The 21,407-nt window shown below is 39.2% G+C and overlaps 1 protein-coding gene across 2 annotated transcripts in view; it reads left to right on the forward strand.

Annotated features, from left to right (window-relative positions):
- The window catches only part of ANGPT1 (angiopoietin 1), a 208,414-nt gene that overhangs the window by 170,825 nt on the left and 16,182 nt on the right, over positions 1-21,407 (forward strand). Inside the window, exon 8 of one of the 2 annotated variants that reach the window (XM_073330324.1) lies at positions 15,360-15,576. The exons of the other annotated variant lie outside the window; for it this stretch is intronic. Within the exon in view, the coding sequence (XP_073186425.1) occupies positions 15,360-15,390 (31 nt within the window). The 3' untranslated portion in view covers positions 15,391-15,576. Of the gene's footprint in view, positions 1-15,359; positions 15,577-21,407 lie in introns of those variants that run through there. 2 annotated transcript variants of the gene reach the window in all.

The raw sequence follows: 21,407 nt of genomic DNA on the forward strand, positions 1-21,407 counted from the left end.
CAAACAGAGGCCAGGGACACCTTTCCTGCCCACCTCAGCTAATAGTCATTGATGGACCTATTCTCCATGATTTTATCTAGTTCTTTTTTGAACCCTTCTATAGTCTTGGCTTTCACAACATCCTCTGGCAAGGAGTTCCACAGGTTGACTGCGCATTCTTGAGGGGACCATTTAGGGATTGGGGGCATAAATTGGGGATTGGTCCTGCTTTGAGCAGGGGGTTGGACTAGATGACCTCCTGAGGTCCCTTCCAACCCTGATATTCTATGACTGTATGATTCTGTGAAAAAATACGTCCTTTTTGTTTGTTTTAAACCAGCTACCTATTAATTTTATTTGGTGACGCCTAGTTCCTGTGTCATGAGAAGGGGCAACACTTCCTTATTTACTTTCACCACACCAGTCATGATTTTATAGACCTCTATTATATTCCCCCTGCTCCGAGTCGTCTTTTTTAAAATCTGAAAAGTCCCGGTCTTATCAATCTCTCCTCATACGGAAGCTGTTCCGTACCCCTAATAATTTTTGTTGCTCTTTTCTGAACCTTTTCCAATTCCAAAATATCTTTTTTGAGATAGGATGACCAAATCTGCACACAGTATTCATGATGTGGGCGTACCATGGATTTATATAGAGGCAATATGATATTTTCTGTCCTACTATCTATCCCTTTCTTAATTATTCCCAGCATTCTGTTCGCTTTTTAACTGCCACTGCACATTGAGTGGATGTTTTCAGAGAACTATCCACAATGACTCCAAGATCTCTTTCTTGAGTGGTAACAGCTAATTTAGACCCCATCATTTTATAAGTACAGTTGGGATTATGCTTTCCAATGTGCATTACTTTGCATTTATCAACATTAAATTTCATCTGCCATTTTGTTGCCGAGTCCTGAGTTTTGAGAGATCCTTTTGTAGCTCTTCGTAGTCTGCCTGCGTCTGAACTATTTTTAGTAGTTTTGTATCATCTGCAAATTTTGCCACCTCACTGTTTACCCCTTTTTTCCAGATCATTTATGAATATGTTGAATAGTCCTGGTCCCAGAACAGACCCCTGGCAGATACCACTATTTACCTCTCTCCATTCTGAAAACTGACAATTTATACCTACCCTTTGTTTCCTATCTTTTAACTAGTTACCAATCCATAAGAGCACCTTCCCTCTTATCCTGTGGCAGCTTACTTTGCGTAAGAGCATCAAAACTAGATCTCATAGATAGCCGTTCAAAATAATGTCCTTCATGACTCATACTGAGATGTTTCTTGTGGTAAAACAATGTGGATATTCAGGACCAAATTTGTGCCTACCTCCATTGAAGTCAGTGGCATTAGACAAGGACTGTGTCTTAGCACTAGGGCTGGAAGGTAGAATCCTGAGTTTTCATGAATAAATAATGCATATAAGGTGACGGTGATGGTTTGGTGGATCAGAGTAGAGTGGGCATTTCTTGTATAGGGGCTGGTATGAGAAAAGGGAATGGAGACTTTTGTGGAGAAATGGGCAAATGGGGTATGTAGGATGACATCATTGGCAGATGGGCAGGGACAATTTAATAAGTTATTGCATCAGATAAATAGGGAAGGATGGAGTTATATAGACCCTTAAAGGCAAGGAGAAGAAATTTAAACTTGATGTAATGGAGAAGGGGAGCCATTGCAATGATTCAAAGAGAGAATTCACATGGTCTTCTGGTTTATAAAATCCTATGTGATTCAAGTCCTAACTACCTGAGCAACTGTCTCTCTCCCCATGTTATGCAGTGGCAGTTCAGATCAACAGTTGTGTGTGAGCTAACAATCCTTGGACTGTCTAGGAGCTGGCAGCTGGGAATTCTCAGTACAGTGAATTGAGTTTTGTAATCTGCTTGGGCCAAAAGAGATTGAGTATCTTTATCTTCAGGGTACAGTTTAAAATCCATCTGTTTTCTTAGGCCACTAAGGTAGAGAAATAGGCTGGAGGTTTGGTGTAATATTTAACTCTGATTTTTAGGGTGAAATCTATTGATTTTTAAATTAATATTGTTTTAACTAATTTTTTAATTATTCTGTTACAAAAAATCCCATTTTCCTCCTTGCAAAATGTAGATAATACTTACTTTTGTAAAGGACTTTGACTTTTACAGATGAAAATATTATTGATTAGTAAGTGGGAAGTACTCTTATTATTATTCAAAGGTATATGATTTAACAAACATTTTCCTTAAACTGTTGTTGTCACATGGTCTCATGAAATAGTGGACAAAAGGGTATTGCTGCACTCATCACCATTGTGAAACTGTATTTTGAGGAAAAAAGAAAAGGAGTACTTGTGGCACCTTAGAGACTAACCAATTTATTAGAGCATAAGCTTTCGTGAGCTACAGCTCACTTCCTCAGATGCATATCGTGGAAACTGCAGCAGGCTTTATATATACACAGAGAATATGAAACAATACCTACTCCCACCCCACTGTCCTGCTGGTAATAGCTTATCTAAAGTGATCATCAGGTGGGCGATTTCCAGCACAAATCCAGGTTTTCTCACCCTCCACCCCCCCACACAAATTCACTCTCCAATGCATCTGAGGAAGTGAGCTGTAGCTCACGAAAGCTTGTGCTCTAATAAATTGGTTAGTCTCTAAGGTGCCACAAGTACTCCTTTTCTTTTTGCGAATACAGACTAACACGGCTGTTACTCTGAAACCTGTATTTTGAGGAGTGGTTACGTCACTTTGCTATCATTGAGATTTGGAGGTAACACGCTTGCTGCAGTCAATGTCGTTGCTTTTTTGCCACTCCATGGTTTTGATGTAACAGGGGAGTGACACCCACTTGGCAGTGTTGCTGGGTCTCCAATCCAGCCTTTCCACTATTACTGCTTTTATTACAGTAGCCCCTAATGGTCCCAACCACAGTCAGGGCCTTATTTTGCTGAGTCCTTTACATTCATGTAACAAGAGGCAGTGCCTGCTATGAAAAGCTTAGAATCTGAAAAACAAACAAGACAGACAAAGCATGGAAGGAAGGAAGTATTATTATTATTCATTTACAGATGGAGAACTGAGCCACAGAGGGATTAAGTAAGGGCACACAGGATGTCTGTGGCAGAGCCAGGAATTGAACGTAAATCTCCTGGCTCCCAGTCCTGTACCCAACCCACAACATGATTCCTGCCAAGTGGGAGACCTATATTGTGACCCAAGAAAAACACAATATTGTGCAAAAAATGTGCCTCTGCACTAATTTACTTTTCTTTGGAAGCTTGAAATTCAATTTGCGGTTTTACTTTATGAGGTACATTTTCCAATCCATTCTAAGGAAATATCAGTGCAAAATCCTGTCAACAATATGATTTGCACCATTTCCATGCTTTGAAAGTTCATCCTGTGGAAGTACATTTTGACCAATGTTACAAGATAGATATTATAACAAATATAAAACAAATATAACAAATATAAAACAAGATATAAAACAAATATTTAACTTCTATTAAAAGAATGCAGATATGTTTGGCTTGCTTAACTTTATTCATTTAAGACTGTCAAATCAAATTCTATAAAATCTAAATGCTAAAAGTGTAGTAATTCAACCTGATGCCCGTTAACCAGAGGTCTTTTGGGAACCATGCCAACACGCAATATCATTTCAACGACTAGCCCTCACTGGAAATGCATGAGCTATCTCCAAGTGTAAGTAGAATTTGAAATATAACATTTTGTTTGACTCACTTAAAGTTGATGCAAATATACTTGTATGGCTTATGAATAATCAAACCTAAATTAATGCACTCAAATCTCAATTTACACAATATGTCAACAACTAGACATGATGATTCAATAAACATTTCTCTTCCACCTCTTACTTGCTAAAGCTTATGTGTAGTTCACCATATAATGTCCATGACTGTGGCAGTAGGAATATGTCCCATGATTAGACAATAGCTTTCTCGGTCTAGAAATTATAGAACATGAATATTTATTAACTGGGAACAATGAAGGTCTGCCTGACTAACAGAAGAGAAGGGACGAGCAAAAGAGGATAAGGCAGAAAGACAGAAGGAGGAGAAGGAATGGGAGGAGGTTGTTTCAGATTGAGAGGGCTGCTTCTCCCTGGTGCTTGCTCACTTTACAGATGTTGCAGGCAACAAGGTGTGGATCACTTGTGCTTTCTTTGAGAGGCAGGTGAGCTCAGTAACCCAGGGGAATGTGCGAATCTCAGCACTATGGGCTCACCAGGAGGCCCATTACAGAGTAAAATACCTGTCTCTGTCATCCTGCATATGAAATCTGAAATATTATAATTGGCAGTGTGGTAAAAACGAGTATAACAGACTCATTATCTGCCTTGTTTGAGTAGGGAAAGTTGTTATTGTCACAGCAGAAATGGACCTTATCCTGGCATGAAATATGTGGGCATTCAGTGCCACAGAATCCTGTTTCTGCACGTGTGCAGTACAGTAACAGATCTTTCAACACAGGTTATGCTACATGGGCTCATAACTGGTCTGAGATAAACTCCTTTGTACTAGTTCAATTAGCTGATATACAACAAAGAGACATAGAAGATCACTTTTTCTGCCTTATAACCAAATTTTCCTTAAAAACAAGAAGTTCCAAAATTGTAGTTTGGGATTATATCAAAGGATTTGTTGGTTTACATGAACTCATTTAACACTCTGGAAAAAAGACTTTAGACCATAGCAGATTAATAATTTCCTCTTGTGGTATCAAGCATTTGCATTGTTTACTTCAATAAAGTTAGTTAATCTTAAATTCTCCCATCAAAATTAAATTTTGCTACTAGGCTTCATGCCCTGGCAGTAAAGGAACCATTTTCTGTCCAATAAAGCAGCACTCCACACAGCCCAGAAATTCCACCCCAAAGTGGGTAGCAGGGGTATCTTGGCTTTCCACATCTCCCTTCCATCTTTAAGTTCTAAACGTGCATGCCCCAATAAGTACAAATTACATTCCCTAGATGTAAGATGGGCCCTAAAACGCAACATTAGGTCAAACAAAACCTGTTTTGAAAAATAAGTTCTCTTTTTGTCCATTCTCCAGGCCATAGCAATTCCACATAGTATCTAAAGTGACAATGTCTAGGTACATCAGAGTCATGATCAGAGATGTCTCTGGCAGAGCCCTCTTTTCAGGTATCAGGGTACTCTACCAGATCTATGACAGGAACAAATCCATTGTACTCTTTGGCTGCTTTGTTTTGCTCCAGAGAAGCAAAACATACACAGTTGGGTGTGCAGCTTCTTTGCAATACCAGAATGGTTCAAATCAACTGGGCTGGAGTGAACGGTCCCAGAGCATTTCATTACAAGATTTTTCAAGCAGCACACCACTATAAGCTGAATATAAAGACATCTGCCTTTGGTAATTAGGTCCTTCAAGGTGCCTTTAACCCTTAATTTCTCTGTCCTTCCCACTTTTTTTCTGCTGCTGACTAATTTTCAGCAACTAACTCCTCCTCTGGGCTGATGGATTCTTATGTGTTAGAATTAACTGGTTCTGTTCTTACCTAAACATTTGCATTCCTGTAGCTGCAGAATAAATTAGCCTTAGGGCCTCTTCTCCTTTTGGTATGCAGTTGGCACAGAGCTTGGAATAATTCAAGGTTCAATTTATGATTGGTATTGTTCTTTTTTTGTAATTTTTGGAAACTTCCCCTTGGAGTTGTTGGATAGTTAATCCACAAATCTGCATGGAAACCTGCATTCCAAAATCTTCCAGCAGAGCTTTATCCACGGGACTCAGTGGCATGTCTTTACCAATGGGTTAGGGGTCTATTACAGGAGTGGGTGGGTGAGGTTTTGTGGTCTGCAATGTACAGGAGGTCTGACTAGATGATCATGATGGTCCCTTCTGGCTTTAAAGTCTATGAGTCTATGCGTCTTCCAAGCTCCTGGATTCTATTTGTTCGGAAAAAGGAAATTTATGGGTAAAAATCTAATTGAGTCATTTGTCCATAGGGATTACCTACAATAAAGTAAATTTAGTATTTCAAGTTACTAATCACATAAGGGAAGAAATAAAACTGGTACTCATCAATTTACTGGACTTTTAACATTTCCATGGAATCAGTAACTTTAAACACAGGTTCACAAATCAAATTACTTAGATATTTAAAGTATATTCAACAAAGAAACAAAGCAAAATAATGCATTTTAAACTGTCCCAAAAGGCTTCTCAGTCATCAGTTGAGAATTCCCATTGTAGAATTTTTAACATTTGTTTAGCAAAAGCAAATTGATTTGGTTTATTTGTATAGTTTATTCAGAAGTATAATCATACAATTCCAGCAACTACATACAATGTTGGGGATATTGCACTTAATAGTCTTTGGTTTATAACGCACATTGCTTTTAAGTATAATGTTCATTTATCTATTTGAGAAATTAAATAATTTTGTTTATAATAATTTAATACTATGTCCCAAAAAGAGAGTTTGTATGAGAATAAAATAATGAGTTTAACTTTTGTGGAATAATCATATAATGCTTTAAATGCTGGAAACTCTTTACAAACATTAATAATGCTCACAACACTCCTGTGAGGTATTATAGGTAATATAAGGAAATTGCGTCAAAAAGGTTAAGTAATTTGTCCCAGGATACATTACAAGTCAGTGGCAGAGATGAGATTAGAACCCAGAGTTCCAGACTACCAGTCCAGTTCTCTAATCACCAATCACATAACTTCCCATAATATCAATGATCATTTAGTATGACAAGATAGTGAGCATGGTAAAGGAATAGGTCTCAAAGGGGCTTCCATTAACTATGGGGGATTGATTCAAAACTGAAATGTAGAATTAGAAATGGACCTAGCTCACACTCCAAGAGACAAATATAGGTGGGAGCTGCCTTGATGCAAATTTCACAGCTATGTAATGGACCAAAGAAAAACCCTTGAGAGGATCACACATGCACATTGGGGATGGAAGGGGGGGGAAGGAAGCAGGGGTAATGCTTTCTGGAAACCAAACTCGGGCCCAGTTCTATAATGAGTTAAATCAAAACCAAGAATACCAACAACTTCAAATTTTGAAGGCGGGAAGGTTGAAATTCAGATACAAAGATTGTGGCTTGGCTCCAGTCTCTACTCAGCAAAACAACATCCTTTGCTTTTTCCCTTGTTGAGCAAATTTTCACTGAAAACAAACTGAACCACTTAGCACTGAGGAGTCTATAGGGAGTTTAATTAAACATCAGTGATGAAACCGCCATGTAAAAATTCAGCCCTTTTTGGCAGATTTTCTGATATCTTCCATTTTTCATCCTTTTCTAACCACCCTCCCTCCTTTACTTTGATCTTGCAGCAGCCTCACCTCCAGCAAAGAAGACACATGCTAGAGTGATGTCAGGTTCTCCCCTCTTTAATCTAGTACTTCAGTAGTTAAAGGCTCCATCATCAAACTCCTGAGCCAACCAGCCATGAACCATTTCCTTTATACTATCATCAGCTCTATTGGCCTCTGCATATCTGGCCTGACTATGAGAGCACCTGCAGCTCCCATTGAAGCCAATTCAACATTTTTCCAGATCAAGCCTGCATTGCGATGTGACATTTTCTGTGAGCTCAATTCTTTCGTGGGTCACTAAGCTAGCAGGTTCAGTATTTGGGAACAGATTTATCCCAGGTCTGTTTAGAACTGTAATGATTTGGAAAGAACTCATGAAAATGAGCTGTTGGCTACCAAAGGGGAACATAGCTGAGTTTGGTGGTTTCCTCTCTGACATAAGGATAATACAAATATTATTAATTGTTTCTTCCACAGCAGCAGGGTGGCTGATGATTTACAATACAAAGAGAAGGCAAACAACCTGCCTAAAGGAGCTCCAAATCAACATAAACAATCTAAACAGATAATATACTGGGGAAACAGCATGTGGAAGATGCAACATCTTTTAATTTGTTTAATTAGAGTAAAATAATCCTAATAACTGAACTAGGGTTCCTGATGAGTGAACTACTCATGGAATAAAGAGGCATTGAATATGTAAGGGCTACCCACAAATGAAAGGAATACGTGTCTTGTACCATAAATCATCCATTCTCCTTTAGCAGAAACAATTATTTAGTCTGATAGCATAAGGTGATGTGCTTGTGATTACATCACAGGCAAGGTTCACAATACTGCAGCCCCGTACTTGTACAAAATGAGACAATTTCTTTACTAGTTATCATTATTTAACATTGATATTGTGGTAGCACTAAAATAAAACCTCTTTGTGCCTATCACGATGCTATTTAAACTGGTGAAATAAGTCAGAATTCTGAGTCACAGCTTTTACAAGGTCATGACCTGAGTTTTTCAGGAAAAAATAGCATGGAAAGCTCAAGCTGAACCCTGTTGGCCTGGCCAGAGTGGCACCAGCAGAGCTTGGACCATAAATGGGTGACAGTCAGTGAACCTTTCACTCCTATGTGACTGTTTATCAGCCACAAATGACGCTGAGGGAGTTGAAATATGTTTAACAGTCTGTCTGTATTTTGCTACAGAGGTCTTAGTGTCACATAACTCATTTTGGCATTTTTTTAAACTAAATTTTTCATTTAGAAACCCAGGAAAACACTGAAGCCAGTATTTATTTTTTCAAATGACTGTAAACATGTCACAGAAATGCCCTGCATATTTCTGTCAATTTTACAATAATTGTTACCTTATTCTAGATAGCTGGCATTTGAATTAAAGCGTGCCCTCTGTAGAACAACAGAAAGGAGTTGCCAGTGGAGGTACTCAGCATCTCACAGGATTGAGCCACTAATGACTGTCTATGGGCTCAAACCACACTTCTTCCCTTTCTACTTTTTCTTGGGCACATGTTTTCAGCACACAGAGAATTCAAACCTGTAGTTAAGAGTCAGCTGAGCATCAGCTCTTCCTCTTAATCCCTCAGATTCATTGGCGGGAGGGCAAATGCTAAGGTGTTTAATTAAGACTTTTCACTCTATCCTTTCTTGCCCTCACAGTGTCATAGGGCTTTATCCTGTAGCCTTAGTCACACAAATAGTCACTTTGATGCCAACTGAATGGCTCATATGAGTAAGGCCTACTCATGTAAGTAAGACACACATAATCAGTATTTGATGCTTGAAAACAAGTACACTTAGGCACTTAATTTTAAGCATGTACTTTACATACTTCGCTGAATCAGGGCCATAGACATTTTTGTCTGTCATATGAGAGATTGGGGTGGGAGGGGTTAAATCTCTCTCTCTCTCTCTCTCCAGGCTAACTTCACATCAAAATAATAACAACAAGAGCAGCAGCTCTGGCCAGAATGAGATTATGACACGATTATATTGATCTGAACACTTACATTTCAGCAGCTTCATCATTTCCCACCAGCTCGGTGAAGTGGTTCTTTAACATCCCTTTATTAAAAGCTTATTTTTGTCATTAGTCTGAGCATACAGTAATCAAAGACTAGCCCACTAGCCAAGCTACTATAAAGTCATAAACTCTGAAGAGGCTTTCTCATCCAGATTGTGAGTCTAAGATTTGGTTTCTGAAAGAAAATCCCAAATGAAGATATAATTTTGGAAACAATAGTCTGAAAAAATGGCTCTGTGTTTTCCTTTGAGATGTACCCGGTGGAAAGCACAAATCTCCTGACACAGATCCCACCATAAATCTTGAAAATCTCATGGAGAACCCAAAATATTTATTTTAATGTGTTATTCATTAAGCTATTTCTTTAAATCTTAGTCTGTTGGCAGCCACAAACTCATTCCAATCCAGCCACATTATAGCAATGCTGTAGTATGATTTGAAAAGGCCATTAGGTCATTAACACTGGATAAATTTCAAAAACAGAATCTGCAAATGCCCAAAGGAACATAATTGTAAAACAAAATTACATTATTAGAGCAGAAGAATTCTGAAGTATAAACAATCCAAAAGAGATTAATGAAAATTTAATTTTAGGTTATTTTCAAGTTGCTTGATAATAGTTCATTTCTTTACATTCATGTTTTTTATAGGCAAGAAACACAAATGTTTTAGAGCTGCCTTAGACATAGCTTCAATTAGCTATTGAGTCAATGGAAATTTGGGGAAACGATTTCCTAACAATGACTACAGATGACACTAACCACTACATGTAGGAAAAAAACATTTAATCCACATTTAAGGATTGATTCTGTGATCTGATGTGCCTCCTTAACTCCCACTAAAGTCAACGGACCTAATTCTTCACTGCCTTGCAGCCCATATAGTCATTTACACCTGTGTAAAATGGGTGAACATCTCTCCCAGATCAGAAAGACAGCACTTTACACCTACATTGAACAGGTATAAATGACTGCACAAGATGAAAGCCAATGAAGAATCAAACTCAATGGAATTGAGGTTGCGCAACACCTTACAGGAAATGATCAGTATCTTGCAGGATTGGGGATTGCCACGTTTTATCCGGAGCCTTAGGAATCTTAAAAAGCAATATAATCTACAGTATTATTTCATGCTGCCACCTGGTCTTTTGCATTGGTATCTCTGTCCAGCCTCTCACATCTGCTTCTCACAACTGGCTCTCATGATAAACTAAAATAACTCTGAACCCCTCTATACTCCTCAACACCATTTTCAGCAGGCAGACTTGTCTGAGGATTAGACATCCTGCAGTCTGATTTGTGAGCTGAGATGCTATCACAATCATGTAACTTCACAGAAGTGGTCTAATATTAAGGGGGCCAGAATCAATTAAAACTTCGTTTCAGTTTCCATAGTGTAAAAATCCCCACAAGATAGGGAAAAGCCCAAGGATAATGATTTATTTGCAGCCAGTGTGCAGGTTTCTGCTGTGCTGATTCAAGGTTTTATTGAATCTTTCAAGCAATAGGATTTAGTGTTCCACTAAACATGTGAGAAAAAACACTGACACTAGCTACAGAATATTTTTATCTTGAGTTAAGAGAAGAGATTTTAGCTGTTGAATCCGTTCAACTATTGCACACATTGGGCACTCATTGTTAAGTCAATGGCAGTCTTTCCACTGCTTTTAATAAACTTTGAATCAGGCCCATTGTGCAGCATCCAGTGTTAGATTCCAATTCAGATTCTAATTCAAACACAAAAAGCTTCATAATACTCGTAATGTAGTTAGGTTTTTACGTGCACACACATACTTACTTGAAAACACGATACATTAATTAAACTGTATTTATATTATTGTTGCAATGTGCATGACTTAACTTTACTGTAGTTACATTGCTTAGAATTAAAGCAGGTAAACATTTTTCAAATTTCAAGCTTTTCATGAACATTTTCATTTTTCAATTTCCACTGAAATTAAAGGAAAAAAAAACAGAAAAAAGAAATAGCTAAAAGTCTCTTGCCACACACACACACACACCCTGCATTTTGCAACCAAATATAGAGCAGGTTAGTGCTTTTCAATTTAAAAAGTTAAGCAAAAAAAAGGTAGGGTGATTTTTCATTCTACACTTTCCCTGTTTTTGCACCCAACTGTATTCGAGGTGGGGCTTGTAGTACTGTCTATTATTAAGTTGCCTGACACTTCTCTTTCTAAGACCCTGTTTTCAGTTGCTTATAATTTTGCCAAACTTTAGTCTTTCAGGCTAAAATTTTCCATGCTGGGCATCTGCCCCAGGTTGAATTATTTGGGGAAATTATAATTTAGCTGTTTCCAAAAAGGTTTTGCCCAAATTCAAAAACTCAAGACAACTTTTTTTTAACAGTTGTAGTTCCCCCATGTCCTGCAGCAAGCATTTGAAATTTGGCCTGGGGGAGGGAGGGATAGTGTTTGTGTCAGGGATGTGCCTTTTTTCATCCCTGGGCAAATCCACCCAAATTTGACCAAATAATAAACCTTTGTAGATTTTCAGTACCGATTTCTTTGATTTTAGCAGCTAAAAATCTCCCAAGATTCCATCTCTGCTGAGCATGCTCGAGCCTATCACAGCTCCTCGTGCTCACCAGAATGTGCATAGGCCGTCCCCACAGAGCAACTGACCAATCTCCAGCCCAGGGCTACAGAAGCTCAGAAGGACTTTCCCTGTAATGGCTGCTCTCAGCTCTTCCAGGCCACACACTGGAACTGAGAGCAGAAAGCCTCTCTTTGTGTCTCTCTGACCCCCTGCTGGCACCTAGGACAAGGAGCACTCTGATCTTATGCGGAGGGGACAAAAGCTAAACCCACTAGGAGGAGGGAAAGAAGTAGATTGGGTCAAGGACTCTGATGAGACTGGGAGACTGCAACTAGTAGCCAGTAAGGGAAATGGGAGGGGGAATGACTGGGAGTCTTTTAGGGGGGAACATGCACATTGGATAAGGAGCTGGAGGGAGAAGGAGAGTGGGACTGGATGACTAAGGAGACCATGACTAGATGCCACTGAGAGGACTGGGGTGGGTGAAAAGAGAAGCAGACCTGACAAGGAGCTGGAATGTGGGGGGACTGGATGGACAAGAAGACTGGAACAAGGAGCCAGGGAGGGGGAGACTGGGGAAAGAATGTGGGAAGATTGTGGGGAGGGAAACTCAGGTTGGTTCAAGACCCAAGGGAGGGAAACTAGAACTAGGAGCCCGTGGCAGGAAAGGAAGAAATATCAGACAAGGAGCTGGGAAGGGTAAACTGGGACTGGTTAGGCAAGGAGACTGCGGCTGAGTGTGAGGAAGAGACTAGGAGGGGAAAAACTGGGACTCAAATAATGAATGAATAATGAGAAACTAGAACTGGCTGGTCAAGAAGACTGGAAAGAGAAGCCTGAGGAGTGGAGACTAGGACTGGGTACGAAAGGAGATGGGACTGGGCCAGGATCCAGGTGTGGGAAAGAGACAGGACTGGGACAGAGACAGGTTGGAGGGAGCAGGGCAGAAGGCATCAGGCTCAGAGGGAAGGGCCAAAGAGTCTGTGCACACTACAGCACATTCCTCTGCTGTCAGCAAATATCTATGAAATCCATTGACAAAGTGTGTGTGTGTCTTGTCACTTCTAGTGCTGGTCCATATAGAGGATGACAATCTGCTATTGCTATCAGTTACTCCATTAGTTCAAGTGGTAGAAGTCTGTGCAGTGGTTCTAAAGGTTCCAGCTCTAGGGATGACCATCTGGGTGTCAGTATATGATGCCATGTGATTGAATGGTGTGGGTTTTTTCCCCTAGTTTGCTTTTTTAAAACCCTCAGAAATTATACACTAAAAACCTGCATTAAAAGAACATTATTAAGGTTGCAAAGTCAAGCACTCAAAAGTTAGGAAATGCCAGAATTAAGGTTGCCTCTGCAAAATTAATTTGCCCCCATTGTGTGTACCAAAACCTTGAGGTTTTGGAACAAATTGATAAATTAAGCAATAATAAGTCACCAGGACCAGACTGTATTCACCCAAGAGTTCTGAAGGAACTCAAATATGAAATTCAATAACTACTAACTAGCCTCTCCACCACATAAATGGCAAATAGCTAATGTAATGCTGAATTTTTTAAAAGGCTCCAGAGGCAATCCTTGCAAGTACAGGCCAGTAAGTCTAACTTCAATACCAGGTAAACTGTTTGAAACCCTAGTAAAGAACAGAACTATCAGACCCATAGATGAACATGATATGTTGGGGGGTTTTGTAAAGGGAAATCATGCCTCGCCAATATATTTGAATTCTTGGGGTGGGGGTGGCGCATTGTCAATAAATATGTTGATAAGGGTGAGCCAGTTGACATAGTGTACTTGGACATTCAGAAAGCCTTTGACAAGGCCCCTCACCAAAGGCTCTCAAGCAAAATAAGGAGTCATGGGCTAAGAGGGAAGGGCCTCTGATGAATCACTAACTGATTAAAAGATAGGAAACAAAGGGTGGGAATAAATGGCCAGTTTTCACAATGGAAAGTGGTAAATAGCGGGGTTCCCCCAGGAACTGCACTGGAACCTGTGCTGTTCAACACATTCATAAATGATCTGGAAAAGATGGTGAATAGTGAATTGTCAAGATTTACAGACGATTCAAAATTATTCAAAAATCGCAAACTGACTTCAAAGAGTTACAAAGGGCTCTCACTAAACTGGGTGCTGGGCAACAAAATGGCAGCTGAAATTCAATGTTGATAAGTGCAAAGTAATGCACATTGGAAATATTATCCCAGCTGTACTTACAAAGTGATGGGATCTAAATTAGCTATTACCAATCAAGAAAGAGATCTGGAGTCATCGTGGATAGTTCTCTGAAAACATCCACTCAACATGTAGCAGCAGACAAAAGCACTAACAGAATATTAGGAATCACTGGGAAATCAATAGATGAGAAGACAGAAAACATGATAATACCATATCATCTAAGTTTATGCTCACACCTTGAACACCATGCAGTTCTGGTTGCCCCACCTCTAAAATACTAGACTTGGAAAAAGTAAGGAGAAGGTCAACAAAAAATGATCAGGGGGATGGGACAGCTTCCATATGAGGAGAGATTAAAATGACTGGGACTATTCAGCTTAGAAAAGAGATGACTGAGTGTGGGTATGACAGAGGTGTATAAAATCATAAATGGTGTGGAAGGTGTTATTTACCCCTTCACATAATACAACACACACATGAAGTCACCCAATGAAGTTAATGGGCAGCAGGTTTAATACACACAAAAGGAAAGGCCTCTTCACACAACAGTGTCAACCTGTGGAACTCATTGTCAAGGGATGTTCTGAAGTCCAAAAGTATAACTGTGTTAAAAAAAATTAGATAAGGTCATGGAGGATAGGTCCATCAACAGCTACTTGCCAAGATGGTCAGGCACTCAACCCCAAGCTCTGCATGTCCCTAAATATCTGACTGGAGGAAGTGATGACTGGATCAGAGGGGATGCATCATTCCATAAAGTGCCCTGTTCTGTTCACTCCCTCTCAAGCTTTTGGCACTGGCCACAATTGGAAGACAAGATGCTGGGCTAGATGAGCCATTGGCCTGACTCAGTATGACTGTTCTTCTTATGTTTTATTCATTATGATACCATCTTTAATTACATGACCACATACAAGTTTTTCCACAGAAATTTAAATTGTAGGGTTTACCATGTACCCTGGTCACAACTAAAAAGGCAATATTTCCCATCAGACACCATAGTATTACGACAGTCATGCCCTATTCTAAGTATATGGAAAGCTATGTTTATTATTGGCACTGAGTAAATTGCTTAGTTTGTTAATAGTGACCACAGTACTTTAGTAACAGTGTGTAAATGTTAATCAGAATGTGTAGGTGATGAAAGTATCTGTAGTGACTTTTTTCTCTGTGAACTAAGGCTTAAGTCTTCAAGAGTTTATTTTCCAGTATGAGATTTATTAATTATAATCAGTATTAATAGACAACATAAAATAGGATGTACTGAGATGTTGTATATTAAACTATATTTTTTTTCTTGCAGCTTTCTTTGTACGTGGGTAGTAATGTACTGATACATGGGAGAACCTCACTACTTTCCACTATGTATGATTGAATGACTGAATGCCATAAATGCACGAGTTAACAAATATAATAAAAATAGAAGATGACACATCCCAAAATGCACTGTATTTCATTTATCTGATCAGCATGTATGAACTTAAGTCAAATTATTTATGATAATGCTTTATACAATACAACTAAATGTTCTGTAGTACGTTTTGTTAAAAGTAATAATTATTATGATATATCACTATAGGATTCTGCTATTAAATCTTTTCTGAGAAGTGGAGAGTCCACCACTTTGTTATCCCACATGCCATAGTTTTCACACATACCAAAGTGTAAATGATTGAAGTCCTACTGTATATGATGATGTAAGCAAATTTCCTTCTAGTCACTAACATTTCAGCAAATTTCATGTAGCACGTTACAGTGAAATAACATATACTGATTATACACAGAAAAAAAGATGTAATTTAATTACTAAATACATACCAATACACAATAACTATTAAGAAACACATATTATTGGCACAATTATGTCAATAAAATTAGAAGCCTGAGATAGTGAGATAAGTACTTTTATTGTAACTGTAGCTACAGTACTTGTGGCACCTTAGAAACTAACCAATTTATTTGAGCATAAGCTTTCGTGAGCTACAGCTCACTTCATCGGATGCATACTGTGGAAAATACAGAAGATGTTTTTATACACACAGACCATGAAAAAAATGGGTGTTTATCACTACAAAAGGTTTTCTCTCCCCCCACCCCACTCACCTGCTGGTAATAGCTTATCTAAAGTGATCACTCTCCTTATAATACTCACCAGCAACCACATACCACACAACAGAACCACTAACCCAGGAACCTATCCTTGCAGCAAAGCCCGTTGCCAACTGTGCCCACATATCTATTCAGGGGACACCATCATAGGGCCTAATCACATCAGCCACACTATCAGAGGCTCGTTCACCTGCACATCTACCAATGTGATATATGCCATCATGTGCCAGCAATGCCCCTCTGCCATGTACATTGGGCAAACTGGACAGTCTCTACGTAAAAGAATAAATGGACACAAATCAGATTTCAAGAATTATAACATTCATAAACCAGTCTGAGAACACTTCAGTCTCTCTGGTCACTCGATTTCTGATCTCAAAGTGACTATCCTTCAACAAAAAAACTTCGAAAACAGACTCCAACGTGAGACTGCTGAATTGGAATTAATTTGCAAATTGGATACAATTAACTTAGGCTTGAATAGAGACTGGGAATGGCTGATTCATTATAAAAAGTAACCTATTTCCCCTTGTTTATTCCTTCCCCCCCACACACACACACTGTTCCTCAGACGTTCTTGTTAAACCCTGGATTTGTGCTGGAAATGGCCCACCTTGATTATCATACACATTGTAAGGAGAGTGATCACTTTAGATAAGCTAAAAGAAAAGGAGTACTTGTGGCACCTTAGAGACTAACCAATTTATTTGAGCATGAGCTTTCGTGAGCTACAGCTCACTTCAACAGGAGAGTGGGGTGGGGGTGGGGGGAAGAAAACCTGGATTTGTGCTGGAAATGGCTCACCTTGATTATCATACACATTGTAAGAAGAGTGATCACTTTAGATAAGCTATTACCAGCAGGAGAGTGAGGTGGGGGAGAGAAAACCTTTTGTAGTGATAAACACCCATTTTTTTCATGGTCTGTGTGTATAAAAACATCTTTTGTATTTTCCACAGTATGCATCCGATGAAGTGAGCTGTAGCTCACGAAAGCTCATGCTCAAATAAATTGGTTAGTCTCTAAGGTGCCAGAAGTACTCCTTTTCTTTTTGCGAATACAGACTAACACGGCTGTTACTCTGAAACCTGTAGCTACAGTGACATTATTTTTCATGCATATTGTTACAGCAGGGTAACTAGAGAGCTAGTTGATAAACAGGCTTTTGTGGTAAGTATCTGGGAACTTGTCACCATTGTAAAAGTTAGCATTTACTAACATCTACCACCTGGTGATATCTAAACTTGCCAGTAGTTTCACTGTACTTAAAGTAGGTGACTGTGATAATGTTTGGCAAACATTGACAATAGGGGACAATTGGCTGCTACTGTATGAAAAACTGTAACTGGAGTGGACATCACATTATCTCCACCATAGTTACAATATATCTGTATAAGTGTTAGCAAACTAGCTTTGTGAATCTTTTTCAAACAGTTGTTTGTGTCTCAGCCTAATCCTGATTTACTGAAGTCAGATGAAGCAGGATTAGGCCACATACAAGTAAAATAAGAGCCCAATCCCATGCCCATTGAAACCAATGGAAGTAGGATGGGACCCTTAATGAGTGGACTTCAGCTATTAATAAGAATAATAAGCAAACCTCAAAAAGTTCAGCAGTTCAGTAAAGATAAGCATCAGAATGTCTGGCTACTTATCCAAACCTTGGAACCTTTTCAAGAGTAGGTTTTCTTTTGAGGTTCCCTGTGTTTTTGTGTTGAAAATCCCATGAGAACATATTTTGGCATTTCTCCTTCTGGCTCCAGCCAAAACCAAGAAGTGTAGAGGGGCTGGGGGGAAATATTGTTATATTAAATTAACCAAACTTCTTCAACTTGGCTTTGTTTGAGTTCTGGGCAAATGTTCAGGTCAGGTTTTTTTTTAACTCGTTCATCCATCTCTAGTACTATCAAAACAATTGGCATCATCTTCGTTTATGTATGTGTTTATGTCTCTGCTTAGGTTACTGCTCATCTACAGTTTCCTGAAGGCTGGAATTTGGACAGATCCCTTACTTTGGAAATTAGTTCGGCCCACAGTACACAGTAATGCATTAGTGCAAAAGCTATAGTTCCTGCAGAACAGGAAGTCCTTGGCTATGGTCAGCACTGATGAGTAGAGCTGGTCAGAAAAATACAGGATTTTCTTTCCATGGAAAATTTCAGATTTTCAACCAAAACCTTTGGGGCTTTGAACAAAAAATTGAAATTTTCCACAAAAAAAGTAGATCCATTTTGTTAGCCAATTTGCTGTCAAAAAACAGTTTCACCAGAATTTTGTTTTTGTCCAGTCCTGTGCATTAGCTCAAGTCTTCCAGCCTTTGTGATGACTGAGAGGCTAGACTGTGAGCAGATAGTTCTGTTCTCCAAACAAATGTGATTGTTACAGTTCTTTAGATAGGGGCTGTTCTAATTAACCCTAGAACATCAGCACTGAAGAATGCTTCTCTTCTAGCCCTGTGATAGTGAGATCATCTCTGAACCTACCAACGTTGTGTATTGCAGTGAACAGTTCTGGAACATCTGTACTGTAGTCTTTAGTACAATTAGTAGAAGCTGTATGTGCTTGCTTCTTCTCTGGCCAGAATAAACACCATTTTTGTATAAGCGGTAATATAGCTACTTCTGTATCCATAACAGGCCATTCAAATCCTTTTCCTGGATGCCCAATATACAACATGCCCTAAAAAACAAAACAAAAATACCTTCTCAAGTCATATAATATAATATAAAAGGCATGCATTGCCTTCCATCTGCAGGCATTATATTATCATTTTGCTTTTACAGATGACATATCCATTTTGTGACTCAGTATATTAAAGGCTATAGATTGATATATATTTATTGATGCTAGTAAATTTTGCTTGTATTAACATGCACAAGGGTATGTGCATGGAGCTGTACTAATGTCAAAGAATTATGTCAAACTGAACCAAGCAGCAGAGAGAAGCATGGTGGTCATTTTGAATTTTCTTTAAATAACTGTGAGAAAGAAAAACTAGTTCCATATACTGCAGCAAGAACATTCAGTGCCCAAATAAAAATCTGTTCAACCTGTCAGTACCTAAGATGTTATTGCTCAGATATTTTAATGTTTACAAACCTAAGATTGCCTACTGTTTGTAGGTCTAGAGTACAATAGGAATAAAATAAAGTTAAATAAACATTCTTCTGAACTACCATGAAAACAGTTGCTTGAGGTTGGAGCAATATAGGAAATGGGCAGAATTCAGTGTCACTTGATGTTATTAAGTAATGTTACTGGTTTTCTCAAACGGGCAACCAACAGTGACACTCTTCTGTCCTTCAGCTGGATGGCATCTTCAGTTTAATGACTCTAGCAAAAACAGCAGGAGAGGTACTGAGATATTTTCATAATTCAAAGATGGTAAACAAATTAGGAAAGCCTCAAGATTTTGAGAGAGCAGTGTTATCAGAAATGGCTTTTGACAACTTTCACCTGATCTTCCAGTTTCTTTTCTGCTTCACTCTCATGTCTTTCTCCTTTCTGTGATGTGCATGGCTATCATAGTTGCCCTTCCAGAATGAATGCCCCTTTCTCAGTAAATCCCTTGCTGCTTCCACATCTGGTTTTGAAAAAAAAATGTGGGGTTTTGTTTTAGGTTTACCTACACTAGGACAATCCCTGCATCCCTCGCAAAGCCTGAGCAGAAGTGTTTTGCCCAGAGTAATTTGGGCAAGTTTGTGGCCAGAGTCCACCTCCTAACACAGAAAGGGGATGAAGGTGGGTCACCTGTGCATCCAATACTACAGTCTATGGACAGGACTGCCAACTTCAGTGCTCACCACCTCAAGGCAAAAGGTGCTCAGAGCCACAGGACGCTGCCAGCCCAGTACAGAGAATCACCACAGCATGGTCCATGCTTTTCTCCTGTGGTGGAGGCATGTTAAACTCATCAAACACACTGTGGCTGCGGCTAACTTGTGTATGTTTGGGAGAAGAATTTGAGGTGATCTAATAACTTCAAAAGGCAACATTTGTGGTGTAAATTTGAACTGGCTTTTCAGACTACTCTGCAGATGTTTGAGTAACTCTTCAGATCTGTGCTTTCCACACAATATTCTTTGTTTTGGTTTTAAGTACTTGAAGATAATCAAGTTGTGTCACACAGTAGGAATGATGAAAAGCAAAACATGCTTAGGAGATTGCTTCTTGCTATCGGGTCTGTTTATATAGACCCAAAGCTGCCAATGCACAAAATCATGTGGAAAAAATGCTGTGATTTCTAAGTAATTCCAGATAAAAGGTAACAGTTGCAGAATTTTGTATATGAGAATGAAGACTGATATTAAATGCTTGTAGTGGATTCTCTAAGTGAATGCTGGTAGCCAGCTGTCTTCTTCATGAGGGTCTTAGAATTTAATATGAATGCCACACAGAAACAGTTAACCTAGAGGTTTATTATATTACACAAGCATGTTTTCTCTTCCTGGTTCACTGCCATCCCTAATAGTATATTTGTTGTTATTTTCATACTGCACACTCACATTAGGCTAGAGGTGTTCTTCTTTTAGCTAAGCATGGAGTAAGGCTTCACCCACTCTAACCCTGCCCACATCTTGGGTCTGACGCCAGTGTGGTATGCAGCCTTTATTCTCTAGAAACTCCCCTAATGTGAGGAAATGGGCAGGGAGCAGGAGTAGTCCTGGGTCTGCCATCCACACTGTGGCTGGGCAGGTGCGGAGGCACCCGTTTAATTCCTCCCCTGTTCCCCTGTACCCCAGAGTAAGAGAGCAGGGACTTTAACACTGAGTTCATTCTGCCCTGAGGCAAAGCAGTCAGGTCATGCCTGTTAATTTAGAATGGAGCTTAAAAATTCAATCTAGCTCCTAGCAGTTTTGTCCAAGGACTTTGAAACTCTTTATTAAGGTGGGTATACATTTCATCATCCCTGTTTTACAGCTGGGGATATTGAAATACGGCATGGTTAGGTGTCTTGTCCCAAAGTCACACTGTCTCACTGGTGAGGTTTACAGTTCTTTAGCAGATGGAAATGGTTGTAGAAGTGATAAGAACTAGAGAGCCTGGGTGGGGTTTTCCAAAGCGCCTCCGTTATTTTTCAGCAGAAGTCAATGGGACTCGTACACCTGAATCACTTGGGTGCTTTTGAAAATCCCATCTTGTAATGTTATCAGTGTTATTTGATATTGTATTACTTCAGTTATGTACTGTCAAGAAATGCTAATTCCCCCCTAGTATTTAACTAGCTATCTTTTTAAATGTA

This window comes from Lepidochelys kempii, chromosome 2, assembly GCF_965140285.1.
Source record: "Lepidochelys kempii isolate rLepKem1 chromosome 2, rLepKem1.hap1, whole genome shotgun sequence".
NCBI lineage: Eukaryota > Metazoa > Chordata > Testudines > Cheloniidae > Lepidochelys > Lepidochelys kempii.